At 44.3% G+C, this 18,276-nt stretch overlaps 1 protein-coding gene across 4 annotated transcripts in view; it reads right to left on the bottom strand.

Moving 5' to 3' along the window:
* Positions 1 to 9,227: 9,227 nt before the first annotated feature.
* KIF11 (kinesin family member 11) overlaps positions 9,228 to 18,276 on the bottom strand; it is a 100,719-nt gene continuing 91,670 nt past the window's right edge. For all 4 annotated transcript variants that reach the window (XM_056529395.1, XM_056529394.1, XM_056529392.1 and 1 more), the window contains exons 18-23: positions 17,447 to 17,586; positions 15,721 to 16,000; positions 14,919 to 15,141; positions 14,676 to 14,830; positions 11,258 to 11,365; positions 9,228 to 9,676 (exon numbers count right to left, since the gene is read on the bottom strand). In XM_056529395.1, coding sequence (XP_056385370.1) covers positions 9,548 to 9,676; positions 11,258 to 11,365; positions 14,676 to 14,830; positions 14,919 to 15,141; positions 15,721 to 16,000; positions 17,447 to 17,586 — 1,035 coding nt within the window. In that variant the 3' untranslated portion in view covers positions 9,228 to 9,547. The remainder of the gene's footprint in view (positions 9,677 to 11,257; positions 11,366 to 14,675; positions 14,831 to 14,918; positions 15,142 to 15,720; positions 16,001 to 17,446; positions 17,587 to 18,276) is intronic.

Here is an 18,276-nt window from a genome sequence, read left to right as displayed (position 1 = left end):
CTAGCTTTAGCAGGGATTTAGTTTAGCTAGCTTGTCTTTGAAAGTTGCGCAGATCCGTCCTGCTAGTCTGGCATCCACGAGAGCAGCAACCCAAGAGAGCGATCATTGGCTACAGCTCCCTTATATGGGCAGGGGCTAGCCTTAAGCTGACTTGTCCATAACAACTGTCAATCTTCTGTACAAAGAGTTATGGGTAAACATGTGACCCAAGGACCTCCAAAGGTCCTCCAACATACCATAGAGGAATTAACATAGTCACATGACCAAAGGTCCTGCGACGCTACAAAGGTAAGCATACTAATATACATTATATTAAATATACCCATTATTAAATATGTACACATAAACATTATAAAATTAGAGAAAGGGGAGGCGACTAGGGGCTGTCCCACCTGGGGGACCCTACCTGAACATAGTAACTCTGACTTTGGGGACCACCATACAAGGTACGGTATGCAACACGGTACCGGGACACCACAAACCCCCTTACTTAAAATAAGTCGGCCTTGACATCTGTCCCCTAAGACAGAGGGACAAAGTGAAGGTTGCTTTTTAACAGTCCTGGGCATAATTTTTCAAATGTCCATTAGTCAGGCTGTATAAACACAACAAGGTTATTTAACTTTTTAAGGTACAAACATATGCACGGGTAAACTCATGAACAGGATTACTTGGTTCATGAATTTAGTAACAGGATGATATTATTATACATGAGATACATCCTACTTGACATTTTTGAATCTCACTAGACATTTTTTTTAAATCTCACTAGACATTTTTGCCACACTAATTACCTGTTTAGTACACTGAGGGTTTTACTGGCTTGCCTGAGGCTATCTACCAATAAACTAGCTACTAGGGTCCATTGGCTACACGCTTTTATCCCTAGAACACAACAGATAAACCTTACCTAGGTTACCTTTTTGATTACGTGTATTATTTTAGCTTGCAAGAGCACCTACTGGCCAGGCAGGGCATCTTGCACACGTAAGAGAGAGAAGAGAACAGTTAGTGTACATAACAGTGGCAGGAATTGAAAAATGATATAGGCTACAATTCTTAAAGCGTTTACTTGAGTGTGAGATATTTTGTTGTTGTTTGGTGTACTAAGTTTAAGTGAGGTAAGTACACTTGAGTGATTAGTTTGAGGTACTATGTGTACAGTACTACTTTAGAGGTCAGTCTTGGTATCTTAAGGGTGGTTTTCCCTGTGTAAACCTTTGATAGGGTGTTAGTGATGGGTGATGGAAATGTTACTCCTAGAATTGCTGAGAGAGTCACCTACTAGCAACTACTACAACACCTATTATTTAAAAAAACATTTTTTTGTGTACACGTGCAAACTGTTTTTTTCGTGTACAATAACCAGTTACCTTAGCACAAATATTTATTAAACACTCCAACAAGGTTCAGGAGCATTCACCTGATAAGTGCAATTTCAGCAAAAGAATATTAAGTCACTGTTGAGGTATTTACACGTAAACAGACGTGCAAGGATCATCAGTCCACATGCACTAAGAGTCCACAGATCACGGCTATCGCTGTTTAGCCGGGCACACACTTACAAATATCCTACAGCTAGGAGTCTCTTGGTCTAAGGACCAGGCACAAAAGCTTAATGGTTACGGTTTCAACTGGAACAGTCTTAGCATAGTCCTGCTAGGCACACTTCTTAAACGTTGCAGAAAAGTCTGTGAAGACAAAACTTTAGAAAAACATAAATGTCACACTTCAGAAGAAACTCTTGCGGTGTCTCCCTGCTCCTCTTCTGGAACCTCTACCCCTCTCAATATCAGAACCAGGCAAAGAATTTATGTGGCTTTCCCACAGCACATTAGTGAGGGTAGAGTGAGACACTGTAGGGTTAAGATTAATAGTTGGTGCTGGTTAAATCGGCCCCACCTCCTCGTCGGGAGTGGGCCGCAGCACTTTCGTTGGTGCCTGGTGTGCAGGCCAAACCTCCTTGCCGGGAGTAGGCCTAGACACTGTGGTTGGTGCCCGCAGTTTAGGCCAAACCTCCTGGGTAGGAGTAGGTCTGGGCACTTTGCAGGAAACAGAAGGAAGTGGCTGCTGCTGTAGAAAATCCTCCTCAGGCTTGTAGGTGGAGGCATCAGGAGCAGGCCATTTCGGCCTCAGCTGGAAGGGGTCCGCCTCCCAATCAGTGGATGGAAAATACTTGAAAGGAAGCTGGGTAGGAGCTGCTGGTCTGGTGACTGCGGCAACCCACTCTCCTCGCAGGCCCTGGACGGGTGTGTATTCCACTATCTCACCCACCTCCAGGGAATGGAACTTTTTGTTGATGTATGGCCTCTATACAGCTCGCCAGTTTACGAGGTTGGTATAACCGGTGTGGCAATGAATGAGGGTACCGTAGCCTCTGACCTTGTCGAACTTGGCCACTGTTGCTCTGCGACGTTCCAAGGGCTTCTCCCCTTCTCGGGGATAGTTCCACATATGAATATAGAGTGCCTCCATTTCTTTGGGGTTTTCTTGGTAGTGGATGCTCTCCTCATGAGGCAGATGAACATGCTTGAGGGCATAACGTTCTCGGTGTCGGGCCTTTAGCTTTTCCATCAATTCGGCCATTTCGGCCCCTTTCCCTCTGTGCCTTAGGGACCGGTGGAAGGGACTTCCCAGGCAGGGGTTGGAGAACATCATGCATGTACTGGATCATTTCGGGTTCATTCCCAAAGGTCCATCTAGGCAATCTTGGTGAGCGCGGTCGTGTACTCGGCAAAGCAGACAGGGGTATTTCTGGCTCAGGGCTGGTGAAGGAAGAAAATGCAGCTTCTGACGGGGTACTTACAGAAGACTCCTCCGTTGGGATCTCAGCCCACGAACCCCATGTCCGGTGGTGAGGGGACAGTCTCACCAGTGAAGATGCTCCAGGTGTCCCAGTGATTTCTCCTGGAGGGGTATCCGGCCAGTCATCGTCATCGGCATTGTTGGGCAATGGGGGAAGATTTCAGGCCCCCTCTTCATCCAACGATAATTGCTGCAGACGGTCGGCAAGGTCGTGGAATGGTTGGACTGCGACCGCCGCAACTTTCCTTTGCTCTGCCGCCATCCTGGTGCTCTCTGCCATGTCTGCACTCTCCATCTCTTCCTTGTGCAGATTGAAGAGGTCGCTGTGCAGGGCTCCTTTAATAATGGCCTTCTCCAAAATGGCTGCCGGCCCGAAGGACGTCATCGTTGCAGCCTTGACTTCCGGTCCCCCTGGAAACAACAGCAGTGAATTTAAGTTCGCTTTCGGCTGCGACACATGTACTTGATAGCCATGCCCAGGGGCAGGTCGTAGCGCGGCGCAGGCTTTTTTCGCGCTCTTTTCCAGCAGCAGGTTAACTCTTGCATCGCTGACCGGACCAGAGGACTGTAATATATATTCACTTCTCACTTTACACATTTCTGCAGCCAATAAATTTTTGCCTCCCCTCTTACTTTTTGCGTGTGCTCTCTGTGCGCAACACCATCCACACGATTCTGTAAACTTAAATGGTGCTTCGTAACATATTGATAAAGTATTTTACATAGGGGGAGTACACTTTAACTGGTGGCAACAGCTGTAGGCACACACCCGTATCCTGTTCGTAGGACGCCAAAAAGCTATGTGATAGCCTGGGGGTGTAGGGTATATGGGGTGTAGCTGTGCGTTAATTAAAGGGTGTCTGATTAACCCTTTCTATTCATGAGGGCTCCTCTGCAATGCTTGTCCTACTGCCACCCTTCCCAAGAGCGATATGGAAGTATGGAATAATTGAATGTCCACAACCGGAGAGTTTGCTGAAAACAGTCGGAACTTTTACTGAAGATTTTATGCAAGCTTCATAACCGGAACAGTCTCTATACAGGCAAAGTCTCTTAGAGATTGACAGTGTGTTGGGACCTTAAGCGTTTTAGAGTCCGTAGTGTGATATGCGCTGGATTTAGGGGATTTAGTTGAGGTCCAGCAGTCACGCTAGCTTTAGCGGGGATTTCGTTTAGGACTCACGGTTTAGTTTCAGGCTGAGGCCAGCAGATTTCTGGCCTAGCTTGTCTTTGAAAGTTGCGCAGATCCGTCCTGCCAGTCTGGCATCCACGAGAGCAGCAACCCAAGAGAACGATCATTGGCTACAGCTCCCTTATATGGGCAGGAGCTGGCTTTAAGCTGACTGGTCCATAACAACTGTCAATCTTCTGTACAAAGAGTTATGGGTAAACATGTGACCCAAGGACCTCCAAAGGTCCTTCAACATACCATAGAGGAATTAACATAGTCACATGACCGAAGGTCATGCGACGCTACAAAGGTTACTAATATACATTATATTAAATATACCCATTATTAAATATGCACACATAAACATTATAAAATTAGAGAAAGGGGAGGTGACTAGGGGCTGTCCCACCTGGGGGACCCTACCTGAATGTAGTAACTCTGACTTTGGGGACCACCATACAAGGTACGGTATGCAATACGGTACCGGGACACCACAAGTGCCAGAGTAGCCTTTTATCCGGACTTCTCTGTGGAACTTTGCAAGCATAGGATGAAATTCACTGAAGTTCACCAACGCCTCCAAAGGTTACAAGTATGCCATGCTGTTCCCGGTGACCCTGCGAGTGGTGGATGGTGAGTCTACAAAGTTCTTCACCTCTCCTGGGGATGCACTGCAGTGGGTGGATGCTGCTCCACCAGTCTGCCCTCCAAACTGAACACTGCTCCTGATGGACATATGGCTCTCCTTCTTGTCTAGATAGTCCAGGTGTTCAGGGGTTCCTTGGATAGGGCACTCCCTAGGTTCCTGTTTCCCTAGGGTTATCTCTTAATGCAGTATAGGTGGGTTGGTTGTTCCCTATAGTTGTATGGTTGGGGGAGCGGGTTGCTAGATTGCTCTTCTTAGCTAGTGCTAGCTTTCCCCAGTTTCTAGGACTGTTTAGGGTATATGTCTGCAGGTGTTCTTCTAGTGTTAGACAGGGAGTTTTTGGGAATGTTTCTTAATGTGGTTGTTTTTCTGTTTTTGTGCCCAATCTGTTGGTGTGTCTGTCTGGTTTGTGTGCCCTGGGGTGCTCTTCCCTTTGTCCTGTGTCTTGTTCTTGCCTCCTCCTGTCAGTGGCAATCTCTGATGGTATGAAGGGGTCACTTAAAGTCCTTAGTTGGAACGTCCGGGGCCTTAATTCTAAGTTATGTTTAGAATATACTCTCCGTATATTATTTGTTTACAGGAAACTCATCTCAAGGGTCAGAAGGGATTGGCTCTCAAGCGGGCATGGGTGGCCGGGGGATATTATGCCTCTTACTCCACTTTCGGCTAGCGGGTTGTCGGTTCTGGTGTCTAAAGCTATAGAGGTCTCTCAGGTGGCCTGTGATCATTTTGGGCATTTTGTTATTCTTCACTGCTCTCTGTATTCTTTCCGGTTTGTTTTGGTGTCCATGTATGTTCCTCCTCCCTTCCTGATGGAGGTATTGGATGTTATTACTGCTAAATTACTTACTTTCCTTACTGACTCTGTTCTTTTTGTATGAGATTTTAATGCTGTTCCGGACCCACAGCTCGATCGCACCAATGAGGTGGACCATGGTTCTACTCAACTTGCATCTGGCATTGGCTCTCACTGAAGTCTGGAGGTGGAAGTATCCGACTGATTCGGGCTTCTCCTTCTATTCTGCAGTGCACAAGTCCTTCTCTCGTATTGGGATGCATCTTGGGTGACTCCGGTCTGAACCAGTCTCTGAGGCTCTGGGGGCGGCGCATGTTAGCTATTGGACTCATAATGGGGATCATCCTGATGTTCTGGTCCAGTGGGATGCCTACAAAGCAACTATGAGAGGAGCTTTTATAGCAGGGGTGGCCAGCCAGAGGGCCTTTTATGTGGCTACGGAGTGGACTTTGCAGTTGGAGATTGGGGTGCTGGAGGCGGCGGTGGTTAGGGATCCCTCTCCCCAGGCTGAGCAGGCATGGGCTTAGGCCCAGAGGTCTCTGTTGATTATACAAAAGGACCGGGTGCTGTTGAAATTGGACAGGGAAGCAGCCTTGTTTGAGTTTGGGGACAAAAATGGAAGGCGAAGGAGACTAGGCCAGTCTCCTCTATCCCATGTATCCGTGGGTTTAATGGAATCTTAGTCTGAGATCTGGTGCTCGTTAATGGGGTTTTTCAAGCCTTTTATAGTGATTTGTATTCTTCTGGTTATTCTAATGTTCCGGGTGGTTTGGGTTCCTTTTTGGCGGGTCTTCCCCTCCTAGGCTTCTTCCCTTGATGCTCCTTTTACAGTCGAGGAGGTGACTCAGGCCATCAGGTAATTTTCCTCTGGGAAGATACCAGGCTTAGACGGGATGGTTGGGGCCTGGTATGGCATGAACGTGAAGAAACTGATCCCTATATTACTTAAATTGTATAACGCTGCCTATGAGTTGAGGAGGCTCCCTGACTCTAATAGGAACGACTAAATTGCTGTTACCCTTAAGCCCGTGAAGGATCCAACTTTGCCGGACTCTTACTGTCCTATTTCTCTTTTGAATGTGGATATTAAGATTGTCGCCAAAATTCTTGCAAGTAGGCTAAAGGGGGTTATCACTTCCCTTGTCCACCCTGACCAGGCGAGATTCATGCCGGGTAGAGCTACAGATGTTAGTGTGAAAAGGCTCCAACTGAACCTATCTGCCTCAGAGGGGGATTCTTCTGCGGGTTTTGTGGCCAGCTTAGATGTTTATAAGGCCTTTGATTCTGTTGAATGGCGCTATCTTTGGTGCCTATTGCGTGCCCTCCGATTTGGACCTCGCTTTGGGAATTCGGTGTGGTTGTTGTATGATCAGCCTAGGGCCCGTATCCAAAATAATCTCGATGTGTCTGCCTCTTTTCCTTTAGGTAGGGGTACTTGGCAAGGCTGTCCCGTCACCCTTCCTGTTTGCTCTGGAACCTCTGGCCACGGCAGTCCGGGCCTCTGGTTCTATGCGGGGGATACAGAGGGGGTCCTTGGAGAAGATCCTGATGCGTCCCTCTTGGCTTTGTTTGATCTACTTGACACTTTTGGCTCCTTTTCAGGCCTGCGTGTTAACTGGGCCAAATCCTCACTGATGCCTTTATTTAGGAGTATAATCCTCCCACCTTCTCTTCCCAAGGGCCTCCGGCTGGTGGAGGGCTTTCGTTATTTGGGGGGTGGAGGTATCTGTTTCCCTGGGTACTTTTGTGACCCATAACCTTGTGCCCCTCTTGACTCTTACTACTGATAGGCTGCAGGGTTGGTCCTCTTTGCCTTTATCGTTAGCTGGCCAGGTGAACATCTATAAAATGATCTATCTTCCTAAGTTTTTGTATCTCTTTCACCTCTCTCCTGTTGGACCTCCTAAGCGGTTCTTTAAACAACTCTGAGATCCTTCTACTGGAAGGATAGACCTCTGAGATTGAGGCACGCTCTCCTCCATGCAACAAAGCAGAGTGGGGGCCGTGCAGCTTTGAATATGTATGGCTATTTTCTTGCTTCACAGCTGGTCTACGCAACATGGTGGATCGACCTGGATCTCTCGAATACGGCAACGGCTTTGGCGGGAGTACTCATGGGGTCCTATGAATCCTTGACGAATACATTGTACAAGTATTCTTGTTGGGTCCTATAAAGACAGTGGCGTTGGTTTGGTCGGTGGTCTCAGCTGGCTTTCTGCAGCCGCCGATTTCTCCCAGGACACCCCTGTGGGATAACCCACATTTGGCACACCTTCAGGGGTTGGAGGCAGCTGGCTTTTAGAACTCACCCGGAGTCAAATTTGCTATCCACCTGCTTGAAGAGTAATTATTTCCGTCCTTTTCTGTTATGTGACTCGCTTTAATGTCCCTCAGAATGCCTACTTTAGATATCTCCAACTGCGACATGCAATGCAGGCACAGTTTAGCTCCTGCCTTTTCTGATGTTAAGTAGTTGCTGGTTAATTCCGACCTCGCAAACCACTTATGCACGGTTACAATCTTCGGAGCCAGATCCCTCTGCCTTGGCTTATCCGAAATGGGCAGATCTCTCAGAGAAGCAGTGGCAGGAGGTTGCGTTGTCCTATTATCCCACAGTAGTTAGTGCTTGTGATCTCCTTATCCGTTTCATCTTATCCTTCACTTGTATTATACACCTATCCGCTTGCTCCGTATGGGGATTTTATCTTCTGATGTTTCCGGTGTAATGTTCATAGGAGTTCCCTTATGCATGATATGTGGGGCTGCCCATGCATGATTCCCTTCTGGAGGGAAGTGTTGTAATTTTTAACAAACCATCTGGAGTTTCCGTATGTCTATGCCCCCCAAAGTATGTTTGCCTGGATGTTATCAATGGGCTGGTGTCCGATTTGCAAAGGCGTCTCTTAGTACAATTTCTTCTTTTTTGTGCCCGTAAGGTAATCATCATGGCTTGGAAAGACACCACTACTCCCCCTCTTTCCCGTTGGGTGGCCTTGGTTAACAAGTATGTCCTGCTGTATCGGGCCTTGTACAAAAGTCACGGTTGTCCACGAAAGTTTGATAAGGTTTGGTTGCCTTGGTTACTGTTTGAGGCCTCAGCTGATTCCCCCTCCCTCCCTCCTCCCCCCCCTCCCTCCTCTCCCCCCCCCCCCCCCAGTTCGTTCCGGGTCACAAACCTAGTGAGCCTGTCTATTGAGGTTGTCGTGCCTGGTTACTAATGTTGTCCTGGAGAGGTGGGAGTCCCCAGGGTTGTGTGTGTCTGGTTGTTTGTTTGTGTTGTCGGGCCTGTTCTGGCTGGGAGCTGCACGGGCGGAAATGCTCCTGGAACACAAATGCTCGAGTGATACGGGATTGAACGGTGGCAATTTCTTTCCTCTGTCCCCGTTGCCATGTTCACCTGATACCCGTTTTTGCTTCTAGTTGCTCCTGTGGGGCTCCTAGATGTATTTTTTTTTTAATGAAAATTGAATAAACGAATATAAAAAAAATTAAACCCCCATAGACTCCTATGGGATTCCGCATTCCCATTTACACTTCTGAATTTCCTCTTGCGGAATTCTGCAAGCAGAAATTCAGAAGTGTAAATGGGAGTGCGAAATCCCATAGAAGTCTGGGCTTTAATTTGGAGGATGAATTCTACCATGTGAATAGACCCTTACACTTTCTGCTGGATCCACTTCTGTCTTTGACTCAACAAAATTGCAGTGATATTTTTCCAGTGCCAAGTGTAAAACCAGCTATGAGGGTGCACCTACCACACCCCAATTTTACTTTTGTGTTAAATAAATGCACAAAACACAATATCAGTCCCATTGTATATAATTCTTCTAAGCTGACATCTATAAATATGCATTAGATATTTTAATTGATAAAATAAAATGTAAAACATGTTTATTAACAAGAAACAAAATAATTTTGCAGAATGGTTGTTCCAGCTGCCAATAATGAAACCGGTGAGGTTTAATGTTGTAACATATAAAAAAAAGAGTTAAGTGGAGACAACAGCAATAGGAAAGAGACCAGAAGTTTAGAGATCAACATGAAAAAAATAAAAAAAAGACACAAAAAGTTTAAAAATATTAAAATGTTCTTAGACCAGGGAGACTATTTACACCAGGAGTGTCGCAGCTCAGTTCTGGATTCTTAGGGGAAGTTTAGACCTGGGTAAAGGGAATTCACCATCTTCTGTGAGTTTCGATCGTTCCAGGCTTGATAAATTTGCTTTGTTTTCCTTTTCTTTTTTGTGTCCTTTCCTTTGCTATATAAAAAAAAAAAAAAAAGCAAGAAAACAAAAGGGTGAGGTTATAAAACCTATTTACTCCATCAGAGAAATCAAAGTTAGATAGAGGGGTTCTTCATTTAGGGGCAAAAGGGGAGTGTGGCCTTGATAAGAGGCGCCACACTGCCAAAAATTCTAGCGCAAATAGACAGCCACTGTAATAAATCTGGGGCATTCTTAGACTAGTGTCTTAGTCTAGCGATTAGTATCTATGAGGGAATTTCTGAGGGGAGACATTCTGCTCGGAAATTTCCGCTGCAGCAGCCTCATTGTTTTCAATAGGAATCTGCTGCATCATGTACTGGCGGAAATTTAAATTCTGGACTTTGCCGAAATGCATTGCAGTCAATGGAGACTGTGCATGTCTGAGCAGTCCTAACCCGACTGATTAAGGCAGCTCCTCCTGTACACGGAATTTCACCCAAAACACGAATATTCCGTAATGTGGATGGACTCAAGGTGGCCAGAAATATCCTGTTTTTTTTTTTTTTTTTTTTTAAAAGAGGTTCTGCTGATGAAGTTCTAAAGCCTCAGTGTTTTAAACATCATCAGTAGTAAAGGAAGTGGGAACTGGGCAAGTTAGAGAGACAATACTGGATTGGGAGAGCTGTCTGGCTATTTTGTTATTTAAAAGTCATTCTGCAACTTGCTAGCACTGGAAAATAAGTCAGAATGCTATAATACTCTTTTATATTATATCTCTCCATCGCTATATACCGTATTTAATGGTATATAAAATGCATTTTTAGGCCAACATATTTAGCCTAAAGACTATCTGCACAAACTGTTTCTGGCCCCGCAGAAGCCGCTGCAGTTCAATGATTTAAAGCGGGCGCTTTAAATCATTGAACTGCAGCGGCTTTTGCAGGGCCAGAGTCCCACCACCCGATATCTTCCCTGGCTACTTAATACACTTTGCCATCCTTCCCTCCCCTTTCTTACATTTCCCAGGAATCATTGCAGCTCTGCTCTGCCAGCTAGACAGACCCTACTCTAAAGAGCAAAGAGGTTCAGTGTCTGATTGGCCAAGGCTGCTCACACCCCCCAGTTATCAGCAGTAAACAGAGTATGACTAATCAGTACAGGGCAGAAATCACATGGTCTTTCAGGAGGGTGGGGGCTGTTTTCACAGAGGGATTTAGACAGAGACAAAGTGGAAGGCTGGATGATGTAATCCCTAACTTTATGCATGTGACAACCAAAGAGGGGAAACTGCTCTATATAGCTAATAAATTATATTTGGACAGTTTAATAGGTTGATGAGAGGGAAAGGATGGGCTATGGGGTTAGGTTGTCAGAGTATTCCTTTCATTCTCTAACTCAGTTTTTAAAACAGTGCATCTCCAGCTGTTGCAAAACTACAAATCCCAGCATGCCCTGACAGCCAAAGGCTGACTGGCATTCTGAGATTTGTAGTTTTGCAGTACCTGGAGACACACTGTTTGGAAAACACTGCTTTAACTGCAGTTTTCAAAAAGATTCAGTAACCTGTAGTACCCAGGAGCAAGATTGGAATCATTATTCAGAGAACAACATGGACACTAAAGAAAAATATTTTACCTGAAAAAAGGGGACACCGCAAGTTTCCTGGCAGACTACATTGACATCTATGATTGATTTCTCACTCACAATGCTGTCATTCACAACGGGATCATCTTCAAGGGAGTCCTGATGAAGAACAAACCATTATGCATTAAAAAAGGTTTGTATTCACTTTTTGGCAATTTTTTCCCCCAAATACTGCAACCAAATTAAATCCACCCCTACAACCAATCCTTAAATGGTTAAAAGGGTTTTTCAATTTGGACAATCCATTTTTAGATTCCTAGTAATGTATATACAGGTAATACTGGGAGGTTATCTGCTTGGGACCCTTATCTCCTGGCCAGAGTGAAGAGCAGACAGAAGGCGCTTATCTTACTCTTGGAGGACCTACAGTATATTGTATAGACAATCCAATTTATATGAACACTGCGCAATATTTTGGTGGGAAATAGAAATCTTACCGCAAAAAGTCTCCTCATATATTACAACTAATCGCTGGAGGTTCCAGCATGGGGAGGTCCAGCAAGCAACCTAGCAAGGGACCTTCTAACAAAAGATTGTTCAAAACAAAAATGCCAAGCCCCTTTAACCCCTTAACCCCTTAAGGACCGGAGGTTTTTCCGTTTTTGCATTTTCGTTTTTTGCTCCTTGCCTTTAAAAAATCATAACTCTTTCAAATTTACACCTAAAAATCCATATGATGGCTTATTTTTTGCGCCACCAATTCTACTTTGTAATGATATCAGTCATTTTGCCCAAAAATCTATGGTGAAGCGGGAAAAAAAATCATTGTGCGACAAAATTGAAAAAAAAACGCTGTTTTGTAACTTTTGGGGGCTTCCGTTTCTACGTAGTACATTTTTCGGTAAAAATGACACCTTCTCTTTATCCTGTAGGTCCATACGATTAAATGATCCCCTACTTATATAGGTTTGATTTTGTCGGACTTCTGGAAAAAATCATAACTACATGCAGGAAAATTAATACGTTTAAAATTGTCATCTTCTGACCCCTATAACTTTTTTATTTTTCCGTGTATGGGGCGGTATGAGGGCTCATTTTTTGCGCCGTGATCTGAAGTTTTTAACGGTACCATTTTTGCATTGATATGACTTATTGATCACTTTTTATTCATTTTAAATGATATAAAAAGTGACCAAAAATGCACTATTTTGGACTTTGGAATTTTTTTGCGCGCACGCCATTGACCGAGCGGTTTAATTAATGATATATTTTTATAATTCGGACATTTCTGCACGCGGTGATACCACATATGTTTATTTTTATTTTTATTTACACTGTTTTTTTTTTTATTGGAAAAGGGGGGTGATTCAAACTTTTAATAGGGGAGGAGTTAAATGATCTTTATTCACTTTTTTTTTTCACTTTTTTTTTTGCAGTGTTATAGGTCCCATAGGGACCTATAACACTGCACACACTGATCTTCTATGTTGATCACTGGTTTCTCATAAGAAACCAGTGATCAACGATTCTGCCGCATGACTGCTCATGCCTGGATCTCAGGCACTGAGCAGTCATTCGGCGATCGGACAGCGAGGAGGCAGGAAGGGGCCCTCCCGCTGTCCTGTCAGCTGTTCGGGATGCCGCGATTAGCCGCGGCTATCCCGAACAGCTCGACTGAGCTAGTCGGGAACTTTCACTTTCACTTTTAGCCGCGCGGCTCAGCTCTGAGCGCGCGGCTAAAGGGTTAATAGCGCGCGGTGCCGCGATCGGTGCTGCGCGCTATTAGAGGCGGGTCCCGGCTTCACTATGACGCCGGGCCCGCCATGATATGACGCGGGGTTACTGTGTAACCCCGCGTTATATCAGAAGAGCAGGACCAAGGACGTACCGGTACGTCCTTGGTCCTTAAGGGGTTAAGGACCGGGGTTTTTTCAGTTTTTGCATTTTCGTTTTTTGCTCCTTGCCTTTAAAAAATCATAACTCTTTCAATTTTGCACCTAAAAATCCATATGATGGCTTATTTTTTGCGCCACCAATTCTACTTTGTAATGACGTCAGTCATTTTGCCCAAAAATCTACGGTGAAACGGGAAAAAAAATCATTGTGCGACAAAATTGAAAAAAAAAAACCCTGTTTTGTAACTTTTGGGGGCTTCCGTTTCTACGTAGTACATTTTTCGGTAAAAATGACACCTGATATTTATTCTGTAGGTCCATACGATTAAAATGATACCCTACTTATATAGGTTTGATTTTGTCGGACTTCTGGAAAAAATCATAACTACATGCAGGAAAATTAATACGTTTAAAATTGTCATCTTCTAACCCCTATAACTTTTTTATTTTTCCGTGTATGGGGTGGTATGAGGGCTATTTTTTTGCGCCGTGATCTGAAGTTTATAACGGTATCATTTTTGCATTGATAGGACTTATTGATTTTTAAATGATATAAAAAGTGACCAAAAATGCACTATTTTGGACTTTGGAATTTTTTTGCGCGCACGCCATTGACCGAGCGGTTTAATTAATGATATATTTTTATAATTTGGACATTTCCGCACGCGGTGATACCATATATGTTTATTTTTATTTACACTTTTTTTTTATTGGAAAAGGGGGGTGATTCAAACTTTTAATAGGGGAGGAGTTAAATGATCTTTATTCACTTTTTTTTGCAGTGTTATAGGTCCCATAGGGACCTATAACACTCTGAGAGGCCATCGTATGTTGATTTTATCATATGTCGGGGCCATCGTAGGTCGGGGGGTTACTGTATTGCCAATTTAATGGTAACAGTTTTGCTGGACAGGTTGTATTTCCTTTAATAACTACTACAGATATAATACAATTTTATCCCTTTCAAGGGACCCTGATTTGCCCACAAAAGAGTACAGCATTCAGGGATGCTAACATAAAAATTTGTCCCCTATCCTCCTCTTTTTTTAATCCCTTTTAAACATAGCTATCATTGATCATAGTGTAAAAGGGGTTAAAATGAAAAGGTCAGCCCAAGAGTGCCACCATGATTGCGATACTAGAATTCACTACAGCTGGCAATATAGGGGTGTAGAAGTGAGGGTATTCATTCTCCCTGAATGCTAGAAATCTTATCCCCTATCCAAAGGATAGGGGATAAGATGTCTGATCAAGGGGGTCCTGCAGCTGGGGACCCGCGTGATTTCTCTGCTGCACCCGGCATTCGTTTAGAGAGTCAGATGCAGTGCCGGAGGCTCGTGACCGTGACATCGCCAGCCATCCAGCATGGAGCGAACTTCACTCCGTGCACTGAATGTCTAGGGTGCCGCAGCAGAGATAGTAGGGGTCCCCAGCAGGAGGACCCCCACTATCTGACATCTTATCCCTAACCTTTGGATAGGGGACAAGATGACTAGAGGCGGAGTACCCCTTTAAATGAACTTTGGTAGATAACCAATCTGATTTTACTACATAATTGGTAGATGTCTGCTCACCTGATCCACAGGCTCTTCTGATATGGACACCACACTGTTTACCACCTCCTGAAACTCCTCATGCTGCTTTCTGAATTGTTCTAGAAGGATGTCTCTTGGATGGGTCTTTATAAGAGAAGATGGGTAAGTATATTCTCTCCTCTGAGGTGTCATTCCTGCAACAGAAATAAGTAAACACCATCTGTATATAGCTCAGTATATCCCAGTTTTTCCATCCACACAATATAAAATGTTCGGTCTCACCTGTTGGGATGTCATTTCGGAGTTCTTCCTTAAGGTAAGAAGTGACTATATTCCAGCCAGCTCCTGCATGCTCACGAATCTCCAGCTGCTGCTCTGTGGTCAGTTCCTTACCACCGATTACCTGTTCAGCTAGGCTGGCTAAGGCTTTTTCCTCAGCAAGTGTCTGCAGGTTCACCATGTCTGAAATCTGAGCCACTGAAGAGGTGCAGCTGTCTTCTATACCCTGGGGAATAAAATAGAAAACTAGAAGGTTAATTCACCTGCTACATGCCAAACTTTCAGTTACTCCATGACACAGAAGACAACTTAAAAAGGAGCACTCCACTGGCCAGCATGCAAGACCAAATGTTTCCAACACTGTTTTCACGCTGTGGGGGTTATACGGCATATAAGAAAAAATGCCAGTGTGGATGAAGTGAAAAGCAGAGTCCCGTTAATTCAGTAAAAGTCCAGAGACACAAGGTGAACATAAAGTAACGCGTTTCAGGCGATACCGCCCTTAGTCTTACCGTATGACTAAGGGCGGTATCGCCTGAAACGCGTTACTTTATGTTCACCTTGTCTCTGGACTTTTACTGAATTAACAGGACTCTGCTTTTCACTTCATCCACACTGGCATTTTTTCTTATTATTTTGGACTTCTGGTGCTGCCATACACCTGCCGTGCGGTGGATGGGACCTACCTGTGGTGAGCTGACCTACCTATTCTACTTATATGGCATATGTATGGCCAGAGATTGCCCCCACAATAACAGCTGATGCTGGACTCATGCAATACTCTACAATATGACTGGGCATTTACCTTGTGGAAGCTTTGAAGCTGGGTTTTTGTAGCCTGTAAGTAGCAATCCTGCTGTTCCATGGTAAAAACCATTTTGTTGGTGGTTGTCTCACACCAGCTCTTGCTTTCTTGAGACAGGGTGGTGATGTTGGTGTTGAGCTGGTCACACAGCCTATTGGATTCCTCTATGGTGTTTATGTCTGATCCCACCAGGTGCCGGATCTCATTGGCGACCCCTCCGCTCTGGTCTACGAATACCTTGTGATGACTTGAAGTTTGTTCAATGGCTTCTGAGGATACGCTGCAAGAAGGTGATTATTAGTCAAAATAACAGGTTACAACTGCAGGTAGGACTGTAGAGAGGTCCCATATACTGTTGTCTACCAACTATGTTCACAAGTAAATAACCATCATTAGGGTTCATAACCAAATAAATTAACCCCTTAAGGACCACGGGTTTTTCCATTTTTGCACTTTCGTTTTTTCCTCCTGCACATTAGTTTTTTCCTTCTCGCGTTTTCCTCGAAACGGAAAAAGAAAAACATTGTGCGACGAAATAGAAGAAAAAACGCCATTTTGTAACTTTTGGGGGCTTCCGTTTCTACGCAGTACATTTTTCGGTAAAAATGACACCTTATCTTTATTCTGTAGGTCCATACGGTTAAAATGATACCCTACTTATATAGGTTTGATTTTGTCGTACTTCTGGAAAAAATCATAACGACATGCAGAAAAATTTATGTTTAAAATTGGCATTTTCTGACCCCTATAACTTTTTTATTTTTCCACATATGGGGCGGTATGAGGGCTCATTTTTTGCGCCGTGATCTGAAGTTTTTACGCAGTACCATTTTTGTATTGATCTGACTTTTTGATCGCTTTTTATGAATTTTTTCATGATATAAAAAGCGACCAAAAATAAGTTTTTTTGGACTTTGGAATTTTTTTGCGCGCACGCCATTGACCGTGTGGTTTAATTATATATTTTTATAGTTCGGACATTTGCGCACGCGGCGATACCCTATATGTTTATATTTATTTTAATTTACATGGTGTTTTTTTTTATGGGAAAAGGGGGGTGATTTGAACTTTTATTAAGGAAAGGGCTAAATCACATTTATTAACTTTAATTTTTTTACACTTTTTTTATGCAGTGTTATAGCTCCCATAGGGACCTATAACACTGCACACCCTGATCTTTTACCCTGATCACTGCAAAGCCATAGCTTTGCAGTGATCAGGGTTATCGGCGGTCGATTGCTCAAGCCTGAATCTCAGGCTTGGAGCAATCAATTGCCGAGGGGACACGCCGGAGGCAGGTAAGAGGACCTCCGCTCGTGTCCCAACTGATCGGGACACCGCATTTTCACTGCGGTGGTCCCCATCAGCACCGCTGAGCAGCCGGGATGGTTTTACTTTCGGTTTAGACGCGGCGTTCAACTTTGAACGCCGCGTCTAAAGGGTTAATAGCGTGCGGCACCGCAATCGCTGCAGCGCACTATTAGCCCCGGGTCCCGTCATCAGATACCTGCCGGGACCAACCCGATATGACGTGGGGTCACCGCGTGACCCCGCGTTATATCTCGGGAGCCAGCAAAGGACGTAAATATACGTCCTTGGTAGTTAAGGATATGGTGCAGGCCCCACATTTCTGTAAAGTGGTTCCCTTTCGCAACAAGGACACAGACAGTCGACTTTAACCTATTATACTACTGCACCATTTATAGGTTATACATGAATCTCTTACTTATCCAGATCTTTCTGGAACTGAACTGCAGAATTCTTCAGCTTTCCTCCTTTCACAAGAAGACCCTCAAAGCTCTTATTTGTTTCCGTGGCAAAGAGATTTAGCTGGTTTTGTAGCAAAGATAGGAGATTGTTCAGTCCCTAAATAAAAGAAATAAACATAAGTTAAATAGAGGTGATGGATAGATCTTTTCTTACATATCTTTTTAAGGACATGGCTGACCGCGAGTGTTCTTAGTGGAAACAATTACTACACTTTAAGAGTTCGTTCTCATGTAACTAATCCGCTGGATAACCTCATTTAAAAGGAGGTCTGACAGCAGAGTCAACCTCACTAACCTGAATATATAGGTAGATAGAAACAGGGTCACCTGCACTAATGCAGAAATATCTGTGCAGCTTTTACATGAGAAATCCATCTTGTTGCTAATATAGTATAGTATTCCTTCTTCTGCGCAATGGAGGGGAGATGCTGCTGTATGTGCAATGCTTTCTCCTGCTCGCTCTAGCTGATGTCACCGCCCTGTCATGAATATTCATCCCCGCTTCATAGGGACATCAGCCAGAGTAGGCAGGAGAAAGCATTGCACATACAGCAGCCCACCTCCATTGCGCAAAAGAAAGTACCATAATTGGAAACAAGATTGATTTCTCTTGAACTGCAACACCAATTTTTACCGGGTACGAAGTGTTCAAAACAAGGTCACCCGCACTATATGTGTATATATATGCGTATAGACACAGTTCGGGGTAGAGCAGCACCTCAGTATCACAAAGTAGTTAGGTGCAGTGCAGCGATGACAGCCCAGGCACGAGGCCCACAGTTATCCA

Source organism: Hyla sarda, chromosome 7, assembly GCF_029499605.1.
Source record: "Hyla sarda isolate aHylSar1 chromosome 7, aHylSar1.hap1, whole genome shotgun sequence".
Lineage (NCBI taxonomy): Eukaryota > Metazoa > Chordata > Amphibia > Anura > Hylidae > Hyla > Hyla sarda.
Note: the sequence above shows the minus strand (reverse complement) of the source record. Positions and strands in the feature narration are given on the sequence as shown.